The sequence below is a fragment of the Olea europaea genome, unplaced genomic scaffold, assembly GCF_002742605.1.
Source record: "Olea europaea var. sylvestris unplaced genomic scaffold, O_europaea_v1 scaffold311, whole genome shotgun sequence".
Taxonomy (NCBI): Eukaryota; Viridiplantae; Streptophyta; class Magnoliopsida; order Lamiales; family Oleaceae; genus Olea; species Olea europaea.
The window spans coordinates 558,168-578,524 of NW_019249854.1; the positions used below are offsets into that span (position 1 = coordinate 558,168).

Here is a 20,357-nt window from a genome sequence, read left to right on the forward strand (position 1 = left end):
ATACCATTTTGAGTCAAGCTTGCTCTGCTGTTCTGATTGGTTTCTAAATCAAATCCCTTTATGCAGGTGGAGTTGGTGGCAACAACAAAGGATGTGGGTACAACACTGCGAGCCCCCACCTCAGAGGCTGGCCTTGCTCCAGCTTGCAAGGATACTTGTTTTGCTGACTTAAGTCTCCGATTATGGGAAAAACGATATGATGGCAGTGAAGGAAAGGTACTGCTATTCCTCCATGGTTGTCACTTCAGGAAGTGTCAGTACTTCAGAAGCTACTATGTAAAATGCTGTCTTCCTGTCATCAATTATTTGGCACACGTCTTTGCTAGGCCAAAACGGGTTAAACCTAATTTGTTGGAGAAGACATTATCCACACATTCAAACATGTCCAAATTCTGTTCTCCCACCATATCACTCTCCATTTGGAACGTAACTGTCCTCGTCTCATGGTCCAGTTCATTCATAGCTTGTTTAGTGGAACTTATAAGATCTCCTTATATTTCTTATAAGTAATTCTGTTTTTATTATGTACGTTTTTGGTGTTTTTAACTTGAAACAAAACTCCAAACCTTGAACTCACCAACTTTTTCCCTGATGGAAATCACTGACGTTGATAGATTGATTGTCAAGAATTTCGTCAAGGGATAACTCTTTAAGTACCTTGAGTTCTCAGTCGACACTTCGACACTATCCATGCCTACCTCAAATGTTGGAATAGGCAATTTGTTCTTTTCCCTTGAAAAAGATAGAATGTAAAAAGAATTTATTACAATATTATGCTAAACAATCCATCTAATAGAATAGCTGTAACAGCCTTTATTTTGTGATACAGAGAGCTTCCAACTTTCCAAATTTACTAATAATTTTTTACCATTTTCCTTTTGGTTGATAGGTTATACTTGATGTGACAAGTAACATGGCAGCCGTAGAAGTTGGAGGAGGACCATGGTTCAACACATGGAAAGGCAAGACATATACACCGGAAACTATAAAACGAGCTCTTACGCTTCCTGTTGATGTGGAAGGGATAGTTGGTTTGGTTCCTTTCCTTAAACCCCCTGGCTTGTAGATGATTTGGATTAATGCACACCTGCAGCACCATAAATGAATCAAGAGGTAGCATTGGGTCCTGTTTCTAATGTCTATACTTAGGTGTCAATGCCATTGTATGATACATTGTTTATATTGTTGTGTAAATATTGCAATATACTGAGCAACAAAAATGTATGAAGACTAGTTGAGTTTTCATTAATATTTCTGTCTGAGTTGGTGTTTCTTGGAAAGTTCAAGACTAGGTTACTCTAAGTCTTGGAGAGTTAATTATATTATCTCTGTTCTGAACCATATGGACTTTACCAAAAATTACCTGCCCAGAATAAATATAAATACCTTCATTTTTAGTTCCATTTTTGTTCATGAACTGGCTATTGCTATGATTGAATCAGACTGCTATAATGTTGTACAACCAGTGGACAAACCGTCTCTCTATGCTATGCAATTGTAGTACTGCTACCCAACCTAGGTCATTGACAGGTTTTAAAAATAGGGGGATGCATGGCGCAGCATCATTGGATAGATAAGGGGAAAAAATTATCCATGTTGGCTGTACCTGTTAAAGCCCGTTTTTAATCCCCGTCTGAGTAGCATTACTCGTGCAATTGAAGGAGTCATATGCTTAGAATTTCAGATTTATTTAGTTCTTTTCCTTCTTTAGTAAGCAACTTAAAAACAAGACTCGTCTCTCAAAAGCCGACTCGTTTTTCAATGAACCGCGGAATGCATAAAGGAATGCGCATCGCTCAACCCAGTTTCATGCTGGAGGCGTTTTTGGTGATCTCGACCGGGGACAACTAGATCGAAGGATTGAAGGAGACATATGCTTAGAATTTCAGATTTATTTAGGGGGATGTCCTCAATTGAGATTGCAATTAATTTTAAAAGTCATTCTAAATTTATGTATCTTCAATTGAGATTTTATTGAATTTTAATTAAATTCATTAAAGTTTAGGTGTACCCAATTGAAATTTTAATGAAATCTTTTAAAATTTAAGTATTCTCAGTAATTAGTGGATTTATAAAGATTTCATTGATAGAAAGATTTTAAAAGATTTGGATGGATTTCAAGTTAAAAAATACATATAAGTAAATTTTTTAAAATTTCATCATATTTAATGAGATTCTTATTAAATTTGTAAGAATCTATTTAAATCCACCAAATTCATTAGAATTTATAATTATTTAAAATTCATCAAAATCTTAGTTGAGAACACTCATGTAGTTCATTTCCTTCCTTAATGTTCTCTTTCGTTGGGCGTGTAACTAACTGTGTTGTTCACACCATCGCGAAGAACGCTCTCTTATATCCCCATAACTTGGCCTGGTTTGAGGAGTCGTGGAACTTGTAATTCGTGATATTGCTGAAAGTTGGAGCTCTTGTCATTCTTTATTCTGAACTTGGCCTATTTTATTTAGAGGAAACGAGTCCAATCAAGATTGTAATTCAGTGTTATCTCTAACCATTTAAAGATTTAGACGATACCGTCCCCAAGTAAAAATCTATAGTGTTTTATACTGTGCTTGTGAAATTACTGCCTACTCTAATAAAAGGATATATTCTTACGACATTTTTAATAAAGTTTGCTTTGAATCAAGGAACTTTAGTCACTTTTACCAGGGCCTGTGAAACTGCAGATTCTCCCCTATACCACTTTTACAAAGAGGTGAGATGAAAAGATAACTGAAGCAAAGCACCTCTACAAGTTTCATCATTTCAATCAGTAAAAAAGTTTATTAAAGTAGACAAGTGCCCATCCTAACCTACCCTATAAGCCGAAAATAGCATTTGTCATTAGTGCACAATTGTTTTCTTAAAACATGATTACTTAAAGCAATATGATTTAGGAGAGTCCCACTTTCTTGATTGCCTAAAAGTTAGAAAACTACAATAGATCCTCAATGTAGATAAAAAAATAATCACGCTTTCACTTCATATAGTTGCTTGACTTTGAGGGGTTGTTTTTGTTTTGAGTTGTGTTCAAAAGAGTGGTTGTATACCGATCAATGTTATCATTTATTCTAGTCGAAACCCTGTTCTCTATGGATCCTTTACCACATAGTGCACGATGATTTTTATTTTCTCGATGTGAATATCTATTCAAAGAGTGTATTTCCCATTAGCTAGAATCAAAATACAGGAGAATATGACCAACCTCCCAATCCCACAATGTACGGATGATAGCAATGAATCAAGAAAGTGCACAATATGCTCTGACCTTGATTTTCCCTACTTTTTAGGAGGAGATGACGAATCAAATTTTCATACACGCACCCACACCCGTATAGACCTCAGCTTCCTCTTCAGGTTGTAATACTCGACATTACCCTCAATGATGCAAGCTAGCTAAGAAGCATGGACACGTACCAGAACACGTGTAGGAGTGTCACGACTACCTATATTCTACTTGAGAGAGATTCTCAAGAGCATGATTTCCACTAGAGTCCGGCAACTTAAGACTTGCTAAATATACTTTTAAAGTATATTCTTGCTGACCGCTGATTATAGTTCAGGGAAACATGTAATGGAGGGCCCTATTTTTTGACTTTAAACAGTGATAATGGGGAGAAAAAGGATTCCTTAGTCATAATTAAGCCCGCCGCTCAAGAAATTTATAGCCTTTTATGCACATATAAAGCGGAAAAAAAAGAAAAAAAGAAAGAATGGATATGGAAATTAAAGCAGACACTGAGAAATTGGAAGACATGATTTATCTCAACTTTATTTGAGACCTTTCAGGTATAAAGAAAACAAAAATGTACTTCCACTCAGAATCATTCTTTTGATTTTATTCACTTAATAAATTAGCTTCTTAGTATATAAAGATCAGATTATTTCTCCTTCCCTACATCATCTTCCTCTGAAGCTTGTTTTCATCAAGTGGTATAGACAAAACACATCAAGAGTAAGTCTAGTGATCAAAATTTCAGCTTAATTACAATGAGTAAAAGTTGATAAGCAAGAACCTACCAAGTTATTTTTGTACTTTATGACTGTTAACAGTGTTCAAATGCTCCGGTGGCTCGGAATTCAAGTCAAATAGGCTGGAAAACATTGAGGAAGACAATGATGCAAGTTGGCTGCCAGCAATGTGCCCCCCTCCGGAAACTCCAACAGAGTCCATGGAGTTCTTGGCTAGATCATGGAGTCTGTCTGCAAAGGAACTGTCGAATGCTCTTTGCCATGTCCAAGTCGTGAAGCCATCTTCATGCTCTCCGGGCGGTTCTGCTCGAGCTGACAATGGAAGCTCTTTGCTCCCCCTGCAGGAACCTGTACGTATTTCAAATTTTATCATTCCAATTTAGTACTCCTGTGAACAGTAAAAGCATGCTTGATACATAGTATTCAACAATATTAAGAGTACAATAAACAAGATTTTAGAATACTATTGTGTAATGTCAAATCTACCTCAAAGAACACAACATAAAAGTAAACAAAACTATATAGATTTCTCTTATTATTTGTTTACCCAGTTTTCCCATTTTCTTGAAGAATCAACCATTACCAGCTTCGGAGAGTCCTCCATTATCTCCAAGAGGAAGCGATGAGACAAAGGTAATTCCTCCAAAGTCATTCTTGTAAATACAATAAATGCTTCGAGTAAAGCATTCACTTACTCTTATAACACCAGTCGAAAGTAGGGTAAGCACACTTTTTCAATGGGTTAGGTTCTAGGAACATTAATATCTCTAGACTAATGCAAAATAACACAATCTAGACACTTTCTTCATATAGTTTCATTCTAGATGCAAAATAGCATTGACTTGAGCACCAATTCATACATATCTTATGTCTGAATGCATCATGTTCCGAGGATTATTTACGATCAGTTCAATCTATACAGGAATTGCTTCAACTGCATCAAGCTTTCAACCAGGAGCTTCTTTCTAATCAACAGTTGATAAGAAATGGGGTAAGAAATTTTAAGCTCAACCAACATAACATCATATAAGAAGCCATAAACAGATTCAGGATTCTCCTGATCACTGTTATTGTCTAACAGCTCTACTGGAGCATTATCAGGAGCAAGAAAGTAGGTAGATGTTTAAAAGATCAAAAAGAGAGGAAAAGGCAGGAGAATAGAGCTCACAATGCTCAATTGCACGCAGCAATATCTGTGGCAGGGGTTGCAGCTGCAGTGGCTGCCCTTGCAGCCTCATCAATGACCTCTCCAGAAAAAGTAGCCGCCCAAACTAAGAAACCTACTGGAATTGCATCTGCAGCTGCACTTGTTGCATCTCACTGCATAGAAGTTGCAGAAGATATGGGAGCTGATCATGAACAAATCCTATCAGTCGTGAATTCAGCAATCAGTGCAAGGACTAATGGCGATATAATGACACTTACTGCTGGAGCTGCTACAGGTGTAAATTTAATTGCTGTCATAGATTCCATGATCTGAATCTAAAAAATCAATCAAAGTTCACAAATGGGAACAAATTTATTGGTTTTTCTGTAAGTGTAGTTAAGGTAGCTTAATGAAAGACCAAGACAGAGTACAAAAGACCAAACTCACGTAACCTGACTGGATAATTTTTAATGAGATTACTAGTTATTTGTGATGAATTGCTGCTCACAAGAAACTACCTCTCATACAAAGGAATCAAAAGCTAATCTATCATACTATATTCTGATTTGATATTAATTACTAATACAGCATTAAGAGGTGCTGCCACTCTAAGAGCAAGATTACATAAGGTGCATGGACCTGCAATTGCGCTGAATGACGAAAATGTTCAAATCAGCACAGAATCAAATACCTTAGCAGCATTAGATTTTGTTACAAGAGGGGAAGAAATTCTTAAATGCACAAGGAAAGGTAATGATACAGTGAATGTACTTATGCACTAACAGAGAGATTGTATTAATTTTTATGATAATAAAATCATGGTTTTTACAGGAGATCTCCACTGGAAGCTAGTCTCATTCAACATAAATTCAAATTTACAGGTAAAAATTTTGAACACTGCCATATTCTCATAACATTCACTTACGCTTCCTGTTGATGTGGAAGGGATAGTTGGTTTGGTTCCTTTCCTTAAACCCCCTGGCTTGTAGATGATTTGGATTAATGCACACCTGCAGGACCATAAATGAATCAAGAGGTAGCATTGGGTCCTGTGTCTAATGTCTATACTTAGGTGTCAATGCCATTGTATGATACATTGTTTATATTGTTGTGTAAATATTGCAATATACTGAGCAACAAAAATGTATGAAGACTAGTTGAGTTTTCATTAATATTTCTGTCTGAGTTGGTGTTTCTTGGAAAGTTCAAGACTAGGTTACTCTAAGTCTTGGAGAGTTAATTATATTATCTCTGTTCTGAACCATATGGACTTTACCAAAAATTACCTGCCCAGAATAAATATAAATACCTTCATTTTTAGTTCCATTTTTGTTCATGAACTGGCTATTGCTATGATTGAATCAGACTGCTATAATGTTGTACAACCAGTGAACAAACCGTCTCTCTATGCTATGCAATTGTAGTACTGCTACCCAAACTAGGTCATTGACAGGTTTTAAAAATAGGGGGACACATGGTGCAGCATCATTGGATAGATAAGGGGAAAAAATTATCCACGTTGGCTGTACCTGTTAAAGCCCGTTTTTAATCCCCGTCTGAGTAGCATTACTCGTGCAATTGAAGGAGTCGTATGCTTAGAATTTCAGATTTATGTTGTTCTTTTCCTTCTTTAGTATGCAACTTAAAAACTAGACTTGTCTCTCAAAAGCCGACTCATTTTTCAATCAACCGCGGAATGCATAAAGGAATGCGCATCGCTCAACCCAGTTTCATGCTGGAGGCGTTTTTGGTGATCTCGACCGGGGACAACTAGATCGAAGGATTGAAGGAGACATATGCTTAGAATTTCAGATTTATTTAGGGGGATGTCCTCAATTGAGATTGCAATTAATTTTAAAAGTCATTCTAAATTTATGTATCTTCAATTGAGATTTTATTAAATTTTAATTAAATTCATTAAAGTTTAGGTGTACCCAATTGAAATTTTAATGAAATCTTTTAAAATTTAAGTATTCTCAGTAATTAGTGGATTTATAAAGATTTCATTGATAGAAAGATTTTAAAAGATTTGGATGGATTTCAAGTTAAAAAATACATATAAGTAAATTTTTAAAAATTTCATCATATTTAATGAGATTCTTATTAAATTTGTAAGAATCTATTTAAATCCACCAAATTCATTAGAATTTATAATTATTTAAAATTCATCAAAATCTTAGTTGAGAACACTCATGTAGTTCATTTCCTTCCTTAGTGTTCTCTTTCGTTGGGCGTGTAACTAACTGTGTTGTTCACACCATCGCGAAGAACGCTCTCTTATATCCCCATAACTTGGCCTGGTTTGAGGAGTCGTGGAACTTTAAAATTTCATCATATTTAATGAGATTCTTATTAAATTTGTAAGAATCTATTTAAATCCACCAAATTCATTAGAATTTATAATTATTTAAAATTCATCAAAATCTTAGTTGAGAACACTCATGTAGTTCATTTCCTTCCTTAATGTTCTCTTTCGTTGGGCGTGTAACTAACTGTGTTGTTCACACCATCGCGAAGAACGCTCTCTTATATCCCCATAACTTGGCCTGGTTTGAGGAGTCGTGGAACTTGTAATTCGTGATATTGCTGAAAGTTGGAGCTCTTGTCATTCTTTATTCTGAACTTGGCCTATTTTATTTAGAGGAAACGAGTCCAATCAAGATTGTAATTCAGTGTTATCTCTAACCATTTAAAGATTTAGACGATACCGTCCCCAAGTAAAAATCTATAGTGTTTTATACTGTGCTTGTGAAATTACTGCCTACTCTAATAAAAGGATATATTCTTACGACATTTTTAATAAAGTTTGCTTTGAATCAAGGAACTTTAGTCACTTTTACCAGGGCCTGTGAAACTGCAGATTCTCCCCTATACCACTTTTACAAAGAGGTGAGATGAAAAGATAACTGAAGCAAAGCACCTCTACAAGTTTCATCATTTCAATCAGTAAAAAAGTTTATTAAAGTAGACAAGTGCCCATCCTAACCTACCCTATAAGCCGAAAATAGCATTTGTCATTAGTGCACAATTGTTTTCTTAAAACATGATTACTTAAAGCAATATGATTTAGGAGAGTCCCACTTTCTTGATTGCCTAAAAGTTAGAAAACTACAATAGATCCTCAATGTAGATAAAAAATAATCACGCTTTCACTTCATATAGTTGCTTGACTTTGAGGGGTTGTTTTTGTTTTGAGTTGTGTTCAAAAGAGTGGTTGTATACCGATCAATGTTATCATTTATTCTAGTCGAAACCCTGTTCTCTATGGATCCTTTACCACATAGTGCACGATGATTTTTATTTTCTCGATGTGAATATCTATTCAAAGAGTGTATTTCCCATTAGCTAGAATCAAAATACAGGAGAATATGACCAACCTCCCAATCCCACAATGTACGGATGATAGCAATGAATCAAGAAAGTGCACAATATGCTCTGACCTTGATTTTCCCTACTTTTTAGGAGGAGATGACGAATCAAATTTTCATACACGCACCCACACCCGTATAGACCTCAGCTTCCTCTTCAGGTTGTAATACTCGACATTACCCTCAATGATGCAAGCTAGCTAAGAAGCATGGACACGTACCAGAACACGTGTAGGAGTGTCACGACTACCTATATTCTACTTGAGAGAGATTCTCAAGAGCATGATTTCCACTAGAGTCCGGCAACTTAAGACTTGCTAAATATACTTTTAAAGTATATTCTTGCTGACCGCTGATTATAGTTCAGGGAAACATGTAATGGAGGGCCCTATTTTTTGACTTTAAACAGTGATAATGGGGAGAAAAAGGATTCCTTAGTCATAATTAAGCCCGCCGCTCAAGAAATTTATAGCCTTTTATGCACATATAAAGCGGAAAAAAAAGAAAAAAAGAAAGAATGGATATGGAAATTAAAGCAGACACTGAGAAATTGGAAGACATGATTTATCTCAACTTTATTTGAGACCTTTCAGGTATAAAGAAAACAAAAATGTACTTCCACTCAGAATCATTCTTTTGATTTTATTCACTTAATAAATTAGCTTCTTAGTATATAAAGATCAGATTATTTCTCCTTCCCTACATCATCTTCCTCTGAAGCTTGTTTTCATCAAGTGGTATAGACAAAACACATCAAGAGTAAGTCTAGTGATCAAAATTTCAGCTTAATTACAATGAGTAAAAGTTGATAAGCAAGAACCTACCAAGTTATTTTTGTACTTTATGACTGTTAACAGTGTTCAAATGCTCCGGTGGCTCGGAATTCAAGTCAAATAGGCTGGAAAACATTGAGGAAGACAATGATGCAAGTTGGCTGCCAGCAATGTGCCCCCCTCCGGAAACTCCAACAGAGTCCATGGAGTTCTTGGCTAGATCATGGAGTCTGTCTGCAAAGGAACTGTCGAATGCTCTTTGCCATGTCCAAGTCGTGAAGCCATCTTCATGCTCTCCGGGCGGTTCTGCTCGAGCTGACAATGGAAGCTCTTTGCTCCCCCTGCAGGAACCTGTACGTATTTCAAATTTTATCATTCCAATTTAGTACTCCTGTGAACAGTAAAAGCATGCTTGATACATAGTATTCAACAATATTAAGAGTACAATAAACAAGATTTTAGAATACTATTGTGTAATGTCAAATCTACCTCAAAGAACACAACATAAAAGTAAACAAAACTATATAGATTTCTCTTATTATTTGTTTACCCAGTTTTCCCATTTTCTTGAAGAATCAACCATTACCAGCTTCGGAGAGTCCTCCATTATCTCCAAGAGGAAGCGATGAGACAAAGGTAATTCCTCCAAAGTCATTCTTGTAAATACAATAAATGCTTCGAGTAAAGCATTCACTTACTCTTATAACACCAGTCGAAAGTAGGGTAAGCACACTTTTTCAATGGGTTAGGTTCTAGGAACATTAATATCTCTAGACTAATGCAAAATAACACAATCTAGACACTTTCTTCATATAGTTTCATTCTAGATGCAAAATAGCATTGACTTGAGCACCAATTCATACATATCTTATGTCTGAATGCATCATGTTCCGAGGATTATTTACGATCAGTTCAATCTATACAGGAATTGCTTCAACTGCATCAAGCTTTCAACCAGGAGCTTCTTTCTAATCAACAGTTGATAAGAAATGGGGTAAGAAATTTTAAGCTCAACCAACATAACATCATATAAGAAGCCATAAACAGATTCAGGATTCTCCTGATCACTGTTATTGTCTAACAGCTCTACTGGAGCATTATCAGGAGCAAGAAAGTAGGTAGATGTTTAAAAGATCAAAAAGAGCGGAAAAGGCAGGAGAATAGAGCTCACAATGCTCAATTGCACGCAGCAATATCTGTGGCAGGGGTTGCAGCTGCAGTGGCTGCCCTTGCAGCCTCATCAATGACCTCTCCAGAAAAAGTAGCCGCCCAAACTAAGAAACCTACTGGAATTGCATCTGCAGCTGCACTTGTTGCATCTCACTGCATAGAAGTTGCAGAAGATATGGGAGCTGATCATGAACAAATCCTATCAGTCGTGAATTCAGCAATCAGTGCAAGGACTAATGGCGATATAATGACACTTACTGCTGGAGCTGCTACAGGTGTAAATTTAATTGCTGTCATAGATTCCATGATCTGAATCTAAAAAATCAATCAAAGTTCACAAATGGGAACAAATTTATTGGTTTTTCTGTAAGTGTAGTTAAGGTAGCTTAATGAAAGACCAAGACAGAGTACAAAAGACCAAACTCACGTAACCTGACTGGATAATTTTTAATGAGATTACTAGTTATTTGTGATGAATTGCTGCTCACAAGAAACTACCTCTCATACAAAGGAATCAAAAGCTAATCTATCATACTATATTCTGATTTGATATTAATTACTAATACAGCATTAAGAGGTGCTGCCACTCTAAGAGCAAGATTACATAAGGTGCATGGACCTGCAATTGCGCTGAATGACGAAAATGTTCAAATCAGCACAGAATCAAATACCTTAGCAGCATTAGATTTTGTTACAAGAGGGGAAGAAATTCTTAAATGCACAAGGAAAGGTAATGATACAGTGAATGTACTTATGCACTAACAGAGAGATTGTATTAATTTTTATGATAATAAAATCATGGTTTTTACAGGAGATCTCCACTGGAAGCTAGTCTCATTCAACATAAATTCAAATTTACAGGTAAAAATTTTGAACACTGCCATATTCTCATAACATTCAAAAAATGTTAATCCTATATAATGAAACAGGTTGTGGCTAAAATGAAAAGCAAGTACATGGGAGGAACATTCACTAAGAAAAAGAAATGTAAGAAAAAACAATTTAACTGTAACAGGTGAAGAATTACTTCAAATATCTTCCACTGTAATCTGAATTGTCTTTTCCTGGGTGCAGGCATAGTCTCTGATGTATATTGTGACATCCCAGCATGGCCTGGACGTGAGACGGAGAATAACAAGCAAATGGCCTATTTTGCAATACGAACTGCTGATAGGATAATTGAGTTTGAATGCAGAAACAAAGGGGACAAACAGATGTGGGTCGAAGGGATCCAACATATGTTGCATTTGAGTGTGCGAATGACATGATTTTGAGTTAGAGAAGATCAATAATTGGCATAAAAATGGATCTTTATTTTTACGAAAAAACTAAACGATATGGTATTCTTCAAAAATACAAACTGAGCAAAATATAATACATAATTAGTTTCAACTTTACAACAGATAACTAATGGATCTACAATAAACAATTATCTAGAATGTTTCAGCAGATAATTCTTGAAATAGCAATCTAATTTATAGGGAAATTGGTAAATGATGTTCTTGGTAATAGTTCAGTTGCCCTAAAAACTCTCTTCGGTCACACACCTTGATAGGTGGTTGCCACTCCGTGTGAATGGAGTAAATATAGTGATTCTGTCACTCTAGCTCCTTCAAAAAGTCAATATTATCGACGAATGCCTGCAAGCAATCGTGAGATCATTAAACTAAAATGTAAAACATCAATTAGAATTTGTGAACCTGTTGACTGATGGATAGATCAAACACTTGAAATTAAATTTTGATAAATAAGAAAGAGTTGCGAGCTTAGTCTACAAAATTTAGGAACAAAGACATTGATAACACAAAATTTAAACTTGCACAAAAAATAACATTTAAATAAACTGAAGGCATACCGTTTTCCAACCATCAGGATCCAAGCATAATGTGATTTTAGTATTTATCCCTGGCAAGGGTCCAGGTTCACGGATGATTTTTCCACCGGAAAGTTTTATAGCCTCTGCAGTCTTATAAACATTATCTGTACCAATTGCAATCTGGTAAAACCATAACAAGTTTCACAATGATAGAACTTTGATAACCATATAAGGAATAATTTCCTAAGCATGTAATCAGTTACAAGTAAGGTTGAAAATTTACCTGAATATAACCATTTCCTTTGTCATATTCTCTGATGCCATAGTTATATGTCAATTCCAGAACTGTATTTTTATCTTCAGGACCATAACCCATAATGGCCACAGTATACTGAATATAATCACCCCCCCCCCCCAACACCCCCCCCAAAAAAAAAAAAAAAAAAAAAAAAAAAAAAAAAAAGAAAAAGCCACAAAAAAAAAATCGAGGGTCTTCACTTATTGGAAAATTGTGGTTATCGTCTGTAACATTTTTATAATACCTTTGGAACCAAAAGAAAGCAACGTAGCAGAGCAGAGCCACCAGCTACAGCTTACAACTCAGCAACTCCACCTTCATTTGCTAGGTAAATTCTCCGTTTTTTCTTTTCCTCACACAGTAGATTTCTCTAAAACCACTCGTTTTTGTTTACTTCTTTCAAATTGCACTTTATTGAATACCTGACGAGTTGTTTTGTTAATTATTACAAAATCACCCCATTTGGCTTTTCAGTTAATTTTGAAAAGGGTTTTTTTTGGGGTTCTTTTGAGTGAGGTATATTGGAGGCTAGTATGTTGTTGAGTGAATTTCTGTTTAATTTGTTATGGCTTTAGGTTCTTCTTCTCTAGATCGAGCTGTTTTGTTTGCTTTTGAATTTGTTAAGACTTCAAATGTGAACATTCTTCTTTTAAGGAGCTTCTGAGATCTATCAAAATATATTTCTTTGGTATGTTTTTATTAGTACCAACCCTTTAATAATTTATTATTGCCTTTTTTTTTTCTTTTTGTGATGCAGATAAGGAGCTCAAGTTGTAGATATTCGTGCCGCAGAGAAAAAGGAATGGAAAACTTGAATCAAAGAGTTTTAATATCTCCCTGATCAGCACTCACAATAAGAAATTCAACCCCAAGATTTTTCCTTTCAATCGAAAAGAGCTGGTTCTGTTGCTGTTATCATTATGAGTTCTTCAATTGATTGAGATTTTGGACTCTTTAATATAGTGACGATGATGGGATAATAATTTAAGTTCCTTCCACGGATTTGAGCTTAATACAATAAATCCCACTTGGAATTTCTTCACTGCTACTACTGCAAATAAGTTACTGCAGGGGAACTATCCTATCTACAATGGCTGGGAATTGAATCCCATCTCTCGGGGAGAGGCTGCTTCTATTTCAAGCTAAAATGATTGACCAGTTTATTAATTTTGTCATTCGCCCACCCAGGTACATTTATCTATGAAACTTGTTCTCTAATTTTTGAATCTTTTTCAGTAGTGCTGTTTGAGTTTTTATTCTGTACTGTCAAGGATAAACTGAGTTGTCATGACCTTAAGTGATTGCAGAACTAACAAAGTCACATTTGAATTAGTATCATATTCATGCCAAATCACCTTGCACAGGTCACACTGGCTTTGTTCCTTTCCTTTTCAGAATTATAGATAATAATGTCATGGAACTTCCTTTAAAATGGGAAGATAAATATTGGATAAATGAAATTGTAAATTTTGAAGACATTATTTAAATAATGTTTATGATGATCAACACGGTATCATATAACACAAAGGTCCGTCTCGCCACCATCCAGTTAAATTAAATTTTACACGTGTTGGGAAAAGTAAGCCCCACCTGCATGTGAGAGATGTGTTGAAGATAATATTTTAATTATATAAACGTGGCCTTCTGTAACCTCAAGTTTCAAGATCAAATGGTTCAACAATTACAGAATTTGATTATATATAATAGCTTCCACGTTGACTCTGTAGAGCAGAATGTAGGAGAGGAGAGTAGAAATATCAGCATAGGAAAAGTTAATTGTGTTCCTGGTGGAGTAGTTTTCTCTATTTGACACGGACAAGTTCTTACTTGTGTGTTTAATTTAATTTCATGGTTATCCTATAGTATTCTTCAAAAGTCTGAAGTAAGTGTCAATTTTCGTACTTACCAGAATAACCATGAAACCACACACACGCCCCTCAAAATGTTGATATAAGAAGAAAATAAGAAGATGACTGAGATCATAAATAAGAAATATGCAACCAGAGAAACAATTGAGTGTACTCAAATTAATTCCAGAAGGAGCAAATATTCTGGAAGATTATTATTCATCTTAGGCATTCATAATGCCTCCATCAAGAAAAAACTTCTGTTTGGGGTATCTAGTCTTAAAAATTAGAGCTTATAAATTTGCTTAGAAGTTTTAAAATAAGTGAAATCAAAATTAGAAATAGTTAAGAGTATTTTACATTAAGTTTTTTAATTGTAAAGCAAAAAAATGGTAACTTGCCCTGAAAGGGGGCCAAAGAACCCACACAATAAGTTGCAAGATACAATCGAACTTAATAACAGAAATTAAACTTGCAGAAAATAAAGAACACAACAAGATTTTTCGGCCGAAACCCCAGAGGTTCAATGACTAGCACCTAGTCCCCTGTTGAACATCCAATCGAAGTGGATATTGCTCGGTTGCACTAAAGTCCCAAAAACAGGCAATCGAAGGTTATAAAGTTCAAGCACTACAAGAATACACAAGAAAGAGACTTATCTCTTCGAAGGAACCACAGATCTGCCTCAGACTCACAACGAACTAACAGACCACATTCCTAACCTCAACACATTAGGACTCTATATATCACTCAAGAAATAGATCAGTATTTAGTGGTTAATAACCTTCCAAAACATCGAATGAGATGATCGATTACAGAAAATAGGGAAAACTAAAAACCCTAACTCGAGAGAGAACTAAAGAACACTCTCGAACCTCACTCAAGAGTTAGATGAATGAAAAGTCACACAGCCAAATGAGCCGTCAATCTCATTTATATCACCAGCATGTAAACCCTTCATCCAATGGTGGGAATAAAGCCAGGTGTCATCATCAAGCAGGATGCCATTTATAAAAGTGTATTTCCATAACACGTTTTTGGTGGCTGAAAATATGGAAGCACCAATAACATGGTTGGAGTCACAACATGCCCAATATGTAGTATAGTTTAAAACAAAAAAAAAAATAAATAAAAATCCCATGTTCTGAAGCTCAGCCAAACATGCTAAATCTTTCAAATTTCCTTCAAAAATGAGAAAAACTCAAACAATGCAAAGCCCAAATATTGTTTTACTCACATGCATTGAATACGCAGATAAAATCACATAATAATGATTTATAAGAACATATAAGTAATTTAAATATAAAAATTGGTCACGTCTAAAAAAAAAAAAAAATTGAAAAATTATGAGAGCATACCAGTGCCGAGCTGAAGAAGGGCGATTCTACGAGATGGGTTTTCAGCAGAGGCATTAAAAACCCTGGGTTTGTAATTATTAGTATAAGAAGAAAATGTACTGACAGAAAAACAAGGTTGAGCTGACGTCACTTTAAACGCCATTGGATACCACCTTCATCTGCTGTAGTTAACGTCCGTCACTTCTTTCCAGTATTCGTTCTTAGGATTAGTTTCAATTTTGATCACTTAACTTTAAGTAAAATCTTAATATGGTTACCAAACTTTAACTTATTGCAATTATACCACTGGATTTCAATTTTATTTTTAATATTAGACCCTATTTGGTACATATTAACGTAAAAATGAGAATAAAAAATATAGTCGTTACGACCCCCACACAAAAGATAGAAAGTCAAATATAATGACTTGATATGATAAATAACGATCATATTTTTCATTTTAATGAACAAATAATGAGAAATAAACGGGAACTTAATATCAATTACTCCAGCCTCTAATATTAACTTTAACGCCCCAATCCTATTATTCTTATTATTATTATAATACATTGATTGCAATCTATCAAGGCTTAAGTTTTAAGGTAAACACGTTACCTAGTGATGTTGTGATTGCAAAAATATTTAAAATAAAAAGTATTTAAAAAATTAATGACAATTCGTTTAATGAAGTATGCTCAAAGCTCCATTCATCCCTAGTTTAAGATAGATTTTAACTTTAAATCATAACGGAGGCCATCAGTGACTAATATCGGAAGTAAATTGAAATTCAGTGATATTATTGTGACAAAACAAAGAGAAGCGGGTCATTGAGATTTTACTGAAAATTTATTGACCAAAAATGAAATTAACCCTTTTTACTTACTATTCATGGGCTGGGCTAATTGGACTGACATAATGTGAGGCCACTAAGTTTGGAGCCCAGTTTCAAGCCTAGTTTCTTGGGAAAATTACACCATATACCCTACTTCCTTCCCATATTCGACTTTTACTTTTAAACTTTTTTTAATTACAAAAGAATGCGAAAAAGTAATAACAAAATACCGTTCCAAACTCCACCCATGCAGTGGTTCAAATGAGTGATTGAAAAGTTAATAAAAATTAAATATCATTACATAAACTTATCCATCCACAGTTTGGTTTAGATAAAAAATTAAATTTTTAGTAGATTTTAATAAAACGGGCTGTTGAAAAATTGTGGATTTCATTAAAATGTATAATTGAAAATGAGTTTGAGAAAAAATGAATTTTGAAAAATAGAAACCCAACATGGGTTTAATATAAATGCTTGTTTGATTTTAATGTCAAGAACAAAAGTCGAGTACTTGTGTACAAAAATTTAATAAGTTGGAGACTCGCTAGCATTTTTTTTTTCTTTTTAAAAGAAATCTTATTACTTTATTCAGTAATGCCCGAGAATAGGGGGCAATAAGACAATTAAAAATGCAAATTTATGACATGAAAATTTTAAAAAAAAAAAAAAAAGTGAAATAAAAGATTTTGTGTGCTAGCTCTTCTATGTCTTTTCGGACAAAATTGTCGACCGATATGGCACATCACAACTTTACCACTAACAATAAATTAAATTTTATATTAGTAAGTTTGGAATCGACTCTTTCAATATTATTATTATTATTTTATTTTATTTTATTTTATTTTATTTTTTTGGGTTATGGTGTTTGGTTTATTAATGGTACCTACATATAAAGATTTAATATGAACATCATTTTTTTTTTTAATAGTAACATCAATATGATCGAGTTTCTAACCAGCACTATAATGGTTTTTTTAGCCTGCGTTGCTCTCCTAGCATGCTTTGTTAGGATGATACAACTTTCATTAATTATTTATTTATATCTATGGAATGCATGTCTCTACCAGTTAAGTATTAAGACTCGAGGTTCAATATTAAAAGATCGACTTTATTAAATGAAGTAATCGAAACCCCTTGTATGTTATTATTTATTTTAAGACTATTAGAAGCATGATTTATTTTTTAATTCGTCCTTGCAAGATAGTGACTTATTTGAGCAGATCAATATTGAAATTTTATGTGCTCATTTAGAGTCTTAATAAAGTAGAGTTGCTCGTTTGAATTTAATAAATTCTAATGTCACATTAAAAAGTCAACATTGTTAAGAAAGTAATACAACCCTTATATGTTGATTATTCATTTATGATTATTTGATGTGGAATTTATTTGTTAATATGCCCCAAAAGATGGTGACTTGTTTGAGCAAATAATCTTAAAATCTCGAACATTCGTTTTTTAGTCTTAGTGGAGTATAATTGCTTGTTTGAGTTTAATGTATCTATATTAAAACTCGAGATTTCATTTAAAAATGTTAATTTTGTTAATGAAAGTAGCCACAACTCTTAAATGTTAGTTATTTTTTTAATGATGTTTCTATGTGTAATTTATCCCTAATAGTACTCCATATTCTTATTTTATTATATTGTACATCATGTCATAATTATATTTCCATCGTAACATTTTCATTTTACTATATTCCACGAACTTCCCACCTTTACGTATTTAATTCAATACCTTTTTATATCTACCTAACTCTAACCTTTTGCTTTACATCCTCGTCGATTCCCATTTCTTTGTAAATAATCCAACTTCATAAAAAATAATTACTTTTGAAAGCAAATTTAATATTCTAAAGCGACTTCATTATTATCCTTTAAGTAAAGAATTAACCTATTTATACAATTGTTATTAACAATTGTGATTGGCAATATTGATGTTGTCAAAGTCGAAACCATTGATTTAAAAAATAATTTTTAAAATGAATGAATGTGATTTTTCCAAGTGTGTGTTATCAAAATAAATAAATAAATAAATAAATTGTACAAGTAACACGATTGTTGAATAAATTAAATAAATATATGTTTTTAGAAAAAAAGTACGCACTCTTGATGGAATGTTGTGTGGACATCATAAACTAAATGACAAAGAAGTGCTATTTATCATTAATTCAATGTGAGTTGTCATTAAATATTGGTTTTATCATTTTTTTATTAGTTTATTTTAAAAAATGTTATTTACATTTTGAGTTTTACATGTATACCACTTGCAATATTGCGTGATATATTTTGAATAATGTAAAGTAGTGAAAGGTTACTAATATCGAGAATTAAAAGGAATGGTTGGAAGTATTGTAGTTAAGACATATTGTGCTAATATGATCTAGACAGGTATAAAATCGATATATCGACTTGTTAAAATAAGAGGAGATCTAACATGATTACAATCACTATTCATGTTGGACCAGACTATGTCGGACCAAAATGCAACCGTCTACTAGGTCTTGACTTGGATCAAGCCATTCTTGTCATAGGCAATCTTTCTACTTTTTACATAATATGAGTTTTTAATGTCTTTTCTCACCGTTATTATGTAAAATACTTTGTTTTATTCACACCATATTATTTTGTAAATGTATCATATTATAATTACATCAAATATACCTAATCTTTATTAATTGTCATGTTTATGTCCTTAAGTTTTTTCAGTCACAATCTTATCATTAATTTTCACTAACTACTAAATCTTGTCCTTAATGATGGGTTTTATCCAAAATTTCTGTTAATGCGCTTTAAAACGAGTGACAAATATTTAATCACAATTTTATATTTATTTTTGCTTATTCAAAAATACAAGATTTTTATTTTTATTTTTATTTTTTGGGACAAAAACAGTCATCAAAGACAATGAGAATGCAAAACTTATGAGCAATGAAAATTTGTAATTTCTGAAGATGGTTATTGACTACTTTTTTCTTGAGTTTACACTATTCAAATATCAAGTGGACCAAAGGAAGATCATATCAAGGGAAAAGCCATTCAAATTGGCTCTTTTGATAGGGTTTATTTCCAGGGCTCCAAATCAGCCCTGGAAATAAAACCTGTCAAAAGAGCCTGTCCCCATAGCATAATTCTCATATCAATGAAGTTGGAAAGGACAATACACAATGACACACCAACCAAAACATACTGCATCCCACAGTTTCTTTAATCAATAGCATTTCAACTTTCCCTAATAAAAAGAAGGGTAATCGACACAAAACGACCCTACCTTTCAAAATTTTTATGAAAAACGTTCATACCTTTCATTTTTTGAAAATTTCACCCTCACCTTTATCTTTTATTGCGCAAAACGTCATTCCGTCCACCCTCCGTTAAAATGCACCGTTAAATCAAAGAATTTGAGATTTTTATAATCAAAAGGCAAGGTTAAAATCGTCCAAACACATTTCTCTTCACTGGCTTCACTCCCGTCCAAACACAAAAATCTTGAAAGGTAGGGACATTTTGTGTCAATTACCCTAAAAATAAATATTTTCCTTCATGATTGACTCCAGTACCGCCAAGAAATTGTTGATAATAATTCTAATGGTATTTTGATAAATTTCATTTCTTTTTATATTCGATCCAATCCAATCGAATATCATTTCACTTCTTTATTTACTATTATTATTGAACCATCCATACTTGGTGGCCAAATTCATGAAAAATACGGTGTGCGTCTATTCTAAAAGGTGTTGAGCTGTGCACGATAAACTTCAATGAGGTGTACTATGCATGTGGCTTCTAATGTGAGTGAG

The 20,357-nt window shown here is 33.8% G+C and overlaps 4 protein-coding genes across 4 annotated transcripts in view; 3 read left to right on the top strand and 1 right to left on the bottom strand.

Annotated features, from left to right (window-relative positions):
* LOC111385234 (tocopherol cyclase, chloroplastic) overlaps positions 1 to 1,333 on the top strand; it is a 6,793-nt gene extending 5,460 nt beyond the window's left edge. The window contains 3 exon segments of the mRNA XM_023009608.1: positions 1 to 38; positions 41 to 216; positions 890 to 1,333. The exon segment at positions 1 to 38 is cut by the window's left edge and continues 116 nt beyond it. Of these exon segments, the coding sequence (XP_022865376.1) occupies positions 1 to 38; positions 41 to 216; positions 890 to 1,066 (391 nt within the window). The 3' untranslated portion in view covers positions 1,067 to 1,333.
* A 2,467-nt stretch (positions 1,334 to 3,800) lies between these two features.
* Positions 3,801 to 6,040, top strand: LOC111385235 (VAN3-binding protein-like). The gene is made up of 7 exons (XM_023009609.1): positions 3,801 to 3,956; positions 4,055 to 4,323; positions 4,544 to 4,606; positions 4,896 to 4,964; positions 5,055 to 5,415; positions 5,709 to 5,870; positions 5,952 to 6,040. Coding segments are annotated over exons 1-7 (1,008 nt in total). The 5' UTR covers positions 3,801 to 3,955; the 3' UTR covers positions 6,035 to 6,040.
* Positions 6,041 to 9,093: 3,053 nt separating this feature from the next.
* On the top strand, positions 9,094 to 11,731 carry LOC111385253 (VAN3-binding protein-like). The gene is made up of 9 exons (XM_023009630.1): positions 9,094 to 9,247; positions 9,346 to 9,614; positions 9,835 to 9,897; positions 10,187 to 10,255; positions 10,346 to 10,706; positions 11,000 to 11,161; positions 11,243 to 11,292; positions 11,361 to 11,418; positions 11,506 to 11,731. Coding segments are annotated over exons 1-9 (1,227 nt in total). The 5' UTR covers positions 9,094 to 9,246; the 3' UTR covers positions 11,700 to 11,731.
* LOC111385254 (probable lactoylglutathione lyase, chloroplastic) lies at positions 11,707 to 12,669 on the bottom strand. The gene is made up of 3 exons (XM_023009631.1): positions 12,531 to 12,669; positions 12,287 to 12,427; positions 11,707 to 12,071 (listed from the first exon to the last, which is right to left on the bottom strand). Exons 1-3 carry the CDS (start codon positions 12,621 to 12,623, stop codon positions 12,030 to 12,032), a joined length of 276 nt encoding a protein of 91 aa, XP_022865399.1. The 5' UTR covers positions 12,624 to 12,669; the 3' UTR covers positions 11,707 to 12,029.
* Positions 12,670 to 20,357: the final 7,688 nt, after the last annotated feature.